The 10,522-nt window shown below is 35.5% G+C and overlaps 2 protein-coding genes across 2 annotated transcripts; both read left to right on the forward strand.

Moving 5' to 3' along the window:
- Window positions 1–222: 222 nt before the first annotated feature.
- Prp40 (pre-mRNA processing factor 40) lies at window positions 223–4,084 on the forward strand. Its single transcript, XM_078190663.1, has 8 exons — window positions 223–375; window positions 705–933; window positions 1,008–1,404; window positions 1,484–1,921; window positions 1,991–2,459; window positions 2,543–3,178; window positions 3,248–3,394; window positions 3,467–4,084. The coding sequence occupies exons 1-8, from the start codon at window positions 373–375 to the stop codon at window positions 3,662–3,664; spliced, it is 2,517 nt and encodes an 838-aa protein (XP_078046789.1). The 5' UTR covers window positions 223–372; the 3' UTR covers window positions 3,665–4,084.
- A 201-nt stretch (window positions 4,085–4,285) lies between these two features.
- On the forward strand, window positions 4,286–10,088 carry P5cdh1 (delta-1-Pyrroline-5-carboxylate dehydrogenase 1). The gene is made up of 7 exons (XM_078190385.1): window positions 4,286–4,530; window positions 6,734–6,947; window positions 7,032–7,463; window positions 7,707–8,117; window positions 8,205–8,383; window positions 8,455–8,643; window positions 8,717–10,088. The coding sequence occupies exons 1-7, from the start codon at window positions 4,487–4,489 to the stop codon at window positions 8,949–8,951; spliced, it is 1,704 nt and encodes a 567-aa protein (XP_078046511.1). The 5' UTR covers window positions 4,286–4,486; the 3' UTR covers window positions 8,952–10,088.
- The last annotated feature ends 434 nt before the right edge of the window (window positions 10,089–10,522 follow it).

Here is a 10,522-nt window from a genome sequence, read left to right on the forward strand (position 1 = left end):
TTTTTTTATTGCGCAACCAATCCACGGTGGATCCTGTTTCTGCAGTGAATTGTCAGCCGATAAGAGCAAAGAAAATTTCTATATCAATCCTCGCTAACGGACCAAGCTACGGCCTGGAGGTGTGAAAAAGTAGAATCCATTACTATATTGTGACATGAGTTTTTTTCCCTTATCAACTAAATACATGCATATATAGTTATAGATACATATAGTATAGAAGTCATAATCAAACACAATTAGGTATATGTAGTGTAGCAGTGTTACTGCGTGCGTTCTTTGATTTATAAAGAGTTGAACGTACTGCATTAAAAAAAAACAACGCTTATTTTCAATGATTTGAGTTAAAAAGAAGATTCCCTTAACTTTAGGACAATGGTATAGTATTATATACATGATTATATACAATGATTAATAACCTTACTTCCTCATTATTACATATTCGGTTTTTTCAATTTTACTCATTTTTAATAACGTAATTTAAAATTTGAATAATACGGCTGCTATAGACTTATCTTTTCCTTTCATTTTTTAAGTTAATTATGTTTTTGCATTATGGTTCTGTTCTTATTATATGTGATAATTCCTAAGATACATTAACAAGTCATTTAATTGTGTACTTTTCAAATAAAATATGTTGCTCATTAAAAATAAATGTATCATTTTAAACGTCTTAATTTTTATTTTTATTTTAAAATATGTTATAGGCTTCAAATGATGGTATACCACCACCTGCTGCGGTATCTGGATTTCCAACAGCAACTCCAAATATTGCTTCTAGTTTTGTACCACCCATTATGCCCACTGCACCCTTTATACCACCTCCTAGTCTGCCACCTGGTCCGCCAGGCATAATGCCACCGCAATTCTCCATACCACCTCCCGGTTTTAGTTTTCCAATTACTGCTGCTCCTCCACCCGATGCTGGAGTTATAGGTCAATACTTCTATTTAAAAGACATCCATTCGGTTCTGAAAGTTTACCTCATTTAGATGTTTCTTATATTTTAGCTGCACCTCCTCAAATAACAGCTCCGGGTATTCCTCCTCCAGCACCTCTAGCAAGTGATACTGGTTCTGCTGTTCAGCCTATTACAGCAACAGCTGAGAAGAAGACTGATTGGACTGAGCACAAAGCCCCAGATGGCAGAACGTATTATTATAATAGTGTTACAAAGCAATCATTATGGGAAAAACCGGATGAATTAAAAACACCTAGCGAATTGCTTTTATCACAGTGCCCTTGGAAGGAATACAAGTCAGAAAATGGGAAAGTATATTATCATAATGTAACTACTAAGGAATCAAGGTGGACCATTCCAACAGAATTGGAAGAACTGAAAACAAGAATTGCAGCCGAAGAAGCTGCAGCTGCTGCGGCAGCGGTTGTTGCAAGCGCTACAAACACGTTAGTAAGATTTATTTAATGTAGACATCAATTGTATTCAATCGAGTTAGATATAATTATCGGTATTGCTATCTTGCAGTATTGTTCCTGTAACCATGCAGCATCTATCTCCAAATATCGCAATTACAAATGCATCTCAAACCAGCACGCCAGAACCAGGTGGAAAATCTGCAATTGAGCAGGCAATGGCTGCAACACTCGCAGCAATAAACATTCCTACTCCACCTGCAAAACCAGATGAGGATAGTAATTCTGCTAAAGGCTCCGCGAATGATAGTCGCAACAGTACTCCTGAGCCGAAAATGCAATTTAAGGACAAAAAAGAGGCGATTGAAGCGTTTAAAGAATTATTAAGAGAAAGAGATGTACCATCTAACGCTACATGGGAACAGGCGGTAAAATTAATTCAAAGCGATTCGAGATATCCACAAATGAAGAAGTTGAATGAACGGAAACAAGCGTTTAATGCATACAAAACACAAAAGCTGAAAGAAGAACGTGAACAAGAAAGGTTAAGGTGAGTATCATAAATTTATAGGATCCTTTGATGTTTTAATGATAAAGTAATATATTGTGTATTAAATAGGTTAAAAAAAGCCAAGGAAGACTTGGAACAGTTTCTATTAGAAAATGATAGAATGACGAGCACAACAAAATATTACAAGTGTGAAGAAATATATGGTAATCTGGAAGTTTGGAGAGCCGTGGGTGATTCTGATCGGCGAGACATATATGAAGATGTTATTTTCAATTTGTCTAAACGAGAGAAAGAGGAATCAAAGCAGTTGAAAAAACGAAATACTAAAAGACTAGCGCAAGTTTTAGACACTATGACGGATGTTACATACCGGACAACTTGGCAAGAAGCGCAGGCACTACTTTTGCAACATGCTGCTTTTGCAGAGAATGCAGATTTATTGGAAATGGACAAAGAAGATGCCTTACTTGTATTTGAAAATCATATACGTCAGCTAGAGAAGGATGAGGAAGAAGAGAAAGAACATGAGAAGAAACGTAGGAAACGACAAGAAAGGAAAAATCGAGATGCTTTTATAGTAAGTATTCTTGAAATTTGTTATATTTTCAATGAAATGTTTTTCTATATAATTTCTGCAATGAATTTTTTATAACTTTTCAGAGTTTACTCGATGAATTACATGAACAAGGGAAATTAACATCGATGTCACTTTGGGTAGAACTTTACCCAATGCTCTCTGCTGATCTGAGATTTTCTGCTATGCTTGGCCAATCTGGATCGACACCGTTAGATCTTTTCAAATTTTACGTGGAGGATCTAAAATCCAGATTCCATTCTGAGAAAAAGATCATAAGAGAGATTTTAAAGGATAAGAATTTCGAAGTACAAGTTAACACTACTTTTGAAGAGTTTGCCACCGTTGTGTGCGAAGACAGAAAATCTGCAACATTGGATGCTGGAAACGTGAAATTGACGTACAATTTATTACTTGAAAAAGCTGAAGCTAGAGAAAAAGAACGTGTAAAGGAAGAAACTAGGAAATTCAAAAAGTTGGAAACAGGTTTTAAAAATCTGTTGAAGACGCTCAATGTCGATTATCAGATGACGTGGGAGGATCTACGTACTAAAATCGAAGAGGAGCCAGACTTTAAAGCAATCACATTGGAAAGTGAAAGAGTTCGAATCTTTAAAGAATATCAGCACGAGCTAGAGGAAAGTTGTAGTCATCATCATATCAGAAGTAAAAAGAAAAAAACAAAGAAAGTAAAACGGAAATCACGATCTAGATCGCATAGTGTAAGTATGTTACATAGTCTTAAGACTTGAGGTAATATTTTTGTTTTACACTTAATTGTGTTTTTGCAGGAGTCTGAAGGAAGCGATAAAGGCGTAAAGAAAAAACGACATAAGTCTCGTTCACCAAGCGTTCCTAGTAAGTCTGACAGTTCTGAGTCAGACACCAGAAAATCGAAAAGGAAAAAGAATAAAAAGAAAAGAGGCCGCAGTCATTCTGTAAGTATTCTTGTTTTGTAGATATATTTTTTAGTGCGTACACTTACTTATTTTTACGATACTGGTTTACAGCGTTCGCACTCGAGGCTTCCGTCGTCAGAAGAATCACCCGAAAGAAAGCGAAAAGAGGAGAAACACAGAAGAGCTTCTGCTCACAGTGAAGGATCTGTTACAGAGAACGCAGAACATCATGAACTATCGGAGGATGAATTGGAAAAACAAAGAGCCCAATTACTCCGAGAGTTACAAATGCAACAAGAAGATAATTAAGAACAACCCATTTCTTAATATCTTATGTAACTTTAAGATATTACATTATTAAACTAAACTTTGTACAAATTAAACTTTTTCTTGACTTCATTAATGTATTGAGGAAATTCCTTTCAAGTTATGTTCTGTGTAGTTTGAAACAAATATAAAAACATATCAGGAGATTTTTAAATGTAACGAATCATGAATATGAAAAAAGAACGATTCTTACGTAAGTTCGTATCTAAATTATACACCGTTCTCAAAATAATTTTAACGTGTCTGTAAAATCTACTCCTTTCAAGTATGAATTTTCAAAAGGATAGAAAAAAATCATGTTTCACAAAATATTACGTACATATAAATTCAACTAAATTTTAATACATACATTTAATTTATGATGGAGAATATAAGATATTAGTTTTTGTATTTAATAAAAAACATCTTAATTGACAACAATAAAATTTTATTTATTAATTTCAGTTTGCAGTGTCATGCTGAAACTACCACTTCATTTGTGTATCTTTTTAACGTTCGTGAATGTTTTCAGTTAAATTGTTTCCTTAGTATGTTCGTAAGCCCCTATACTTTTTGGTCCCTCATTACGGCCCTGTTTCATAGTCGAATTGCCGGAAGGTGGGGGACATGTGGGGGGAGGTTTGGCTCACTATTTGCTCGATGGTAGCCGCGGTCTTCGTACTTTCGACAATTCGGTACCTTGATCGTGCTTTACGGTGATTATTGTGAGCGAATCACGTTGTTAACTTTGCGAAGTTCGTGGAACGAGTATAAAAGGCGTTCATGTAAAAAGTAACAAGGAAAAGTGAAGAAAAAGAAATAACAATGTTGAGTCTTTGCCGTCAAGCGATTATAGCTAACAGTCAAAAGTGAGTATAAAATTATGAAACACCTGGCGGGACACAGTGTTTGAACAAAAGAACGTTTCGCTGGTTTGTGTTTTATCATTCAACGGCATGCATTAAATCCTGGTAACGTATATTGATTATTTTCGCGCATTGACACAAGCACTGTATAACAACGTCCGAACATAAATGAAGGGGCGCGCGTATATGTATGTAGACGTCAGCTTATTGGTGTGTTATTGGTCCTCCGATTCGTCTTCCTTGTCATATTTCCTCTGTCCTTATGTTGTCCTTCCTTGTCTAGGACAGGGATAGGCTACCTTGCTCGCCTGTCGGAATTTTCCACTGCACAGAGTACATGAAAGGTGTCGTTTGACAGTTCATTCACCAATCTTTTTTTTGACTGCGTAATACTTTTTGTCCGACACGCTACTCCAATTACTCTCCGACGGTTATTGTATTATACTTTGTACAATGCACGCGATATTGGAAATGTATTTGTTTGCCGTATGTCCTGTCAGGTGTCGACGAATGATAGTCATCTGGTTTCGAACAATGCTTACTGTAGTCACTTAAATGTGTAGATTGAGAGATGTAAAAAACGCGAGAGCATGTGTATACGTATACGTATGTTGTGTATTCTTTTATACAGTCCCCAACTTCTACATTGTTTATTTTACCGGTAACGTCTTATGTCACTCGTATGGACATGTAGGGCCATGCCAACGGTTTCTGCTTCGACCATGTAGAGCACATTCTGTGAGATTCAAGATGTTATGACACAAGTGCACGTTTATTCTGATATAAAATGCAAAGCTTAAATAAAATCATAAACACAGCCAGGAAATTCAAACAGAATTTACAAACTTTAATTAATGCTTTACTCATGCGCGTCTCCAACGTCTCTAGAAATATCTAATCGGCCAGCTGCATTGCAAAATGTAGGCAGACTGTGGAAAATTTTTTCGAAGTTTAATCAGTCATTGGAAAAAAATGGGTGTCAGACCTTATTTTGTCTTTACGAATGGATTGTTTATTTCAAACATAGTTTTATTCCAAAATGTATAATTTTGAAATATGACGATTTATTAAATAGTTATTAATTTTTTCGACGCTCCTTTTTGTTGATGTTAATCCCTTTGCCATGTGTTTGGCATGAAATGACTTTAAGTGTTTTCCATACCACATCTCGTACTAGAGAGTTGTGTGTTAAACTAATAGTTTTATTTGCGTACACATATGTGTCCTTGAAACGTGATATTTCTGAATACCCATACATCCGTACAAGACACATAGCACGTGACGTGGATCACGTATTTTACCGACTATTTGTAAATATGTAAATCATACATATTTAAATTTGATGATGACCCCAATGTTTGCTAATCGGCAGACGCTACTGTTTCGTTAAGATAGCCGATTGTAAAAAATTTTCCGTTGTTTTGTTAACCACGATTTTTAGTTACTTAAACGTTTTTTTAGCACGGCAAAGAATGATTTCTTGCCACTAACTCGGTTCATTGTTCTATAATTGTACCGAGCGTATTCGTGTGTTTCGATTCCGTTAATGTTGCTGATTCGTGCATGACGAACCCACAACTCCATTGATTTATTTCAATTAGTAGACCCCCCGTTATCGCATTATGTTTATGTACAATTAGTAATGCAGCGATAACTGCAATAATATGGGTCACTAAGATTTCCGTTACATAATACTATGTTCATGGTATTCGTTTGACATATGCAAGCCAGTTTAAAATAACGTCTTTCTCCCCTCAAACTAAATATCTCATTTATGTAACAGATACGTGACATTCTTTTCCGTTAAAAACCAGATTAAATAAATCTGACATAATATTTTTTTTCATAATATGTATATGCATAATCAGCTATAAATTTATAATTATATAATTACATTTTTTTATTTTATGAAAATTTGATGTCCTATATATTTATTGTTTCGTTTATATTCATTTTTACGTGAGAAAATCAAGCATGGAAGAGGAAATCTTTTCAAAATTTGAGGATGCAGATAAGACTATAGATTTAGGTCTGACTTCCAAGTACACAGATAAATATTTAGAGTTGATTTGAGACAGATTTCAAGAGCTAATATTTGTTCATACTACAGATCTCGTCATATGTAGCACTATCAAATACAAATTGTAAATAGTGACTCAAAGATCTTTATTTTTATTCATATACATAATTCTTTGTTTTTTAACAGAGTTAGTACGAGATGTCTGGGAACAATTGTACCAGTACCGAACCCACCTGAATTTCCATTAGAAAATGAACCTATTCTTAGTTACCAGAAGGGCAGCCCAGAGAGGGCTGAATTGGAAAAAGTTTTGGATAAGATGGCTAAGGAATGCGAAGAAGTGCCATTAGTAATTGGAAACGAAGAAATTAAAACTGACTTATGTAGATATCAAGTTATGGTAAGTTAAATAGCATGGGAATAAAGAAATGGTAAAATAAATTTTGCAACATTTATTAATAATCATAATGGTCTGTTGTTTTAGCCACATAATCACAAAGCGAAAATAGCTAAGTACCACTGGGCAACACCTGATCTAGTCAAAAAAGCAATTGATGTTGCTGTTAAAGCTCAACGTGAATGGGAGAAATGTTCCATTGATAAACGTATACAAATTTGGTTGAAGGCAGCTGATTTAATGGCAAACAAGTATAGGCAACAATTGAATGCTGCCACTATGCTTGGCCAAAGTAAAACGGTTATCCAAGCAGAGATTGACAGTGCAGCAGAATTGATTGACTTTTTTAAAATGCATGCATACTTTGCCAAAGATAGTCTCAAGTACCAACCAATTTCACCAGATAAAAGTACTTTGAACTCTATGAGGTATCGTGGGATGGATGGTTTCATTGCAGCAGTATCACCATTCAACTTCACTGCCATTGGTGGTAATCTTAGCTACACACCTGCTCTGATGGTTTGCATTTTTTTTTTAATTACTCCACTTGCTGTAGCTTTTTTTTCAATGAAAGAAAAATTAAGGGGCTATTGTAGTGTAAGTTTATTTACTTATGTTTGAAATACTTATAGCACAAATCTATAAGAAATATTTCATCGAAAATTATGGGAAAGAACAGCAATTTTTTATTTAATGGGTCACTCTGGAACATCCCATAGGTGCTAGAAATATAAATGTATAAATAAAATCAATTTGTTCTAGGGTAATGCTGTCCTCTGGAAACCATCTGACACTGCCTTACTTTCTAACTGGTGGATCTTCAAAATATGTAGAGAAGCTGGTGTGCCACCAGGTGTAGTCAATTTTGTGCCCTGTGAGGGTCCCGTTTTTGGAGACACTATCACTGCTTCGCCATATCTGTCTGGAATCAATTTCACTGGATCAGTACCGACATTTAATCGTTTATGGATGCAAGTCGGTCAAAATTTGGGAAAGTATAAGAACTACCCAAAGTTGATAGGTGAATGTGGTGGAAAAAATTTTCATTTTGTACACGCGAGTGCTGATGCAGAATCAGTTGCTTATGGGACCATAAAGAGTGCATTCGAATTCAATGGTCAGAAATGTTCTGCTTGCAGTAGAATGTATGTACCCGAATCTTTATGGCCTAAGGTACATTCTTCGTATATATTTTTTATATGATAGTAACTTTTACAAATGATATATTTTCATTATTGAATGTTATTCATTCTTTTATAGATAAAGGAGGCTCTTTTATCTATTCGTAAAAAATTAACTATCGGAGATGTAAGGGACTTCACTATGTTCTCTGGAGCAGTCATCGATGCTGTTGCGTTTAAAAGGATTTCCGGATATATCGAACACGCTAAGAAATCTCCTAATTTAGAAGTCATTGGTGGCGGAAACTATAATGATTCGTAAGTTTCTTTTACTTATCATTGTTTAATACGTATTTTGGTATTATTACATAATATATATGTTTTTCTAGACGAGGATACTTTGTTGATCCCACGATAGTGGTAACGAAGGATCCAAAAGATAAGATCATGACTGAGGAAATATTTGGCCCTGTGTTAACAATTTATGTTTACAAAGACTCGAAGCTAGACGAAACCATGAAACTTGTTGAATCATCGACTCCTTACGCTTTAACTGGATCGATATTTGGACAAGACGAGTAAGTACTTTGTTTATCTAGTAGTAAATTGTTTTACTTCGGTCCGCTTCACTGTCTTATCTTCTCTTGTTAGACAATGGGCGAGAAAAGCGCTCGAGGAGTTCAAATACACAGCTGGTAATTTTTACGTAAATGACAAATCGACTGGATCGGTTGTAGGTCAACAACCTTTTGGTGGTAGTCGAATGTCTGGTACAAACGACAAAGCCGGCGGCCCTCATTATGTCCTACGTTGGGCCTCGCCGCAGTCGATTAAAGAAACGTTTGTCCCTCTGCGCGAGTATGATTATCCGTACATGAGATCTTAGGTTTAAGTACACAGCATGCATTAATCAAATGAGATATGTACATATATTTTGTGCAGTAGCAGCATCCTCTATTGCAAACGTGAACAAAATGCTGTTGTTCATAGATCATAGATACGATCAATGAAATATTCAGATGCATTTCCTTTTACGTGGGTTCACCACGTATAAGCGGCGCTATATTTGCACCCACGATGCAAGTGACTCGCGCTTCGTAGGAATTTATACTACAAAAAGCATAATGCTTACACACACACATACGATTACCGGTGGTGAAAACCTACGTTTTCTACAAACAGAGTGTTCAGTGATTGGTATCTGTCCGTACCAATTGATTAGTATTTTGTTTGGACATTAATCCTGTTACCGTCTGATCGATTAGATTGACGTCGCAAGACAAGTATTACTTGTCAATCGCTTTCGAAGCTGCAACACGGGCTCACCTTATTGTTCGCTGCCAATAGACAAGGATAATGTTATGTAACATGCGGCATGTAGAGTCAATATATTATTAAGATCGATTTTCAGTACAATAATATTTTAATATCTCAGGAATATGTGTATACATGGCCGCTGACGGAGAGGCATTTCAGTTTTTCGGTCATAGATTGCAATTTTGCATGGAAACTTTTATAACGATAATAGCGAGATACGTATATCGTTAACAAATTGTACAAGGCGAATTGAAAGAAAAACAGAACAAAACATCCTGGGCGTATCTGGGAATTGTGATGAATGCGTACTAGTGAGAAAAACCATGTCATTGCGTTTTTCTGAACTTACCCTCTTTTTTACTATTCTTACACGGATCGTTTCCACATGGCGGTATATATGTGTAATATATATACGCGCATACCGAATTCATTTTACTGTGTAAATCATGAGACAATATGTAGATGCGGGACAAGCACAGTAAAATGCAAGAGTTACCCTTAAATTATGTTGTAGCGTCCGATTGTCGATCGGTCGGACATGTTATTGTTGACAGTGTGATTGAGGCATTAGAGTCTTATAAGTCGAACGGTGATTACTAATTGAATACACAATAATATCTTAGATGTTGTGGCTGATGTTATGATGTAATTTATTTTAAGTGTACTGTAGCAATAAAACACTGTACGATTACACATCTTTACTGAATCGAATTAATTTCATTAAATTCATTTGATCTGTTTGAATTATCAATATTTTAAATAGAAAAGTACATATCGTTCCTGGCAAATTACCATTGCAATTTTCAATTCAATTCGTATGAGATTAATTCATGATTTCTCATGGGCTTATTCGTTCTTCTAATATAATAATAAATATATCAGACGATACTAGTTTCGCCATCTGACAGTATTACTAATTAGCTAGTAACTTTAGTGTACTGCCTTATATGGTACTATCGATTTCGTGGTCCATTTTTATGTCGGTATCATTTGTCTAACAACTTGAGCAACCTACCACAGGTGGCGCCATTTGCTTATTCAGTATCAGTACATTGTCGCCATCTAGTTTTTTCAAATATCTTTTAGCCGTCGATAAATTTGGCTAACAGTTTGAGCGTTTTGACACTACGCGATTTGGCG

Source organism: Augochlora pura, chromosome 9 (assembly GCF_028453695.1).
Source record: "Augochlora pura isolate Apur16 chromosome 9, APUR_v2.2.1, whole genome shotgun sequence".
Taxonomy (NCBI): Eukaryota; Metazoa; Arthropoda; class Insecta; order Hymenoptera; family Halictidae; genus Augochlora; species Augochlora pura.

What these genes read in the sequence shown, in the direction of transcription:
- Prp40 (XM_078190663.1), top strand. An exon ending in ACCCGATGCTGGAGTTATAG is followed by an intron (nt 934 to 1,007) that starts GTCAATACTTCT and finishes CTTATATTTTAG; the next exon opens with CTGCACCTCCTCAAATAACA. An exon ending in CGTGAACAAGAAAGGTTAAG is followed by an intron (nt 1,922 to 1,990) that starts GTGAGTATCATA and finishes TGTATTAAATAG; the next exon opens with GTTAAAAAAAGCCAAGGAAG.
- P5cdh1 (XM_078190385.1), top strand. Translation starts at nt 4,487, where the DNA reads ATGTTGAGTCTTTGCCGTCAAGCGATTATAGCTAACAGTCAAAA. An exon ending in TATGTAGATATCAAGTTATG is followed by an intron (nt 6,948 to 7,031) that starts GTAAGTTAAATA and finishes CTGTTGTTTTAG; the next exon opens with CCACATAATCACAAAGCGAA. An exon ending in TCGATATTTGGACAAGACGA is followed by an intron (nt 8,644 to 8,716) that starts GTAAGTACTTTG and finishes TTCTCTTGTTAG; the next exon opens with ACAATGGGCGAGAAAAGCGC.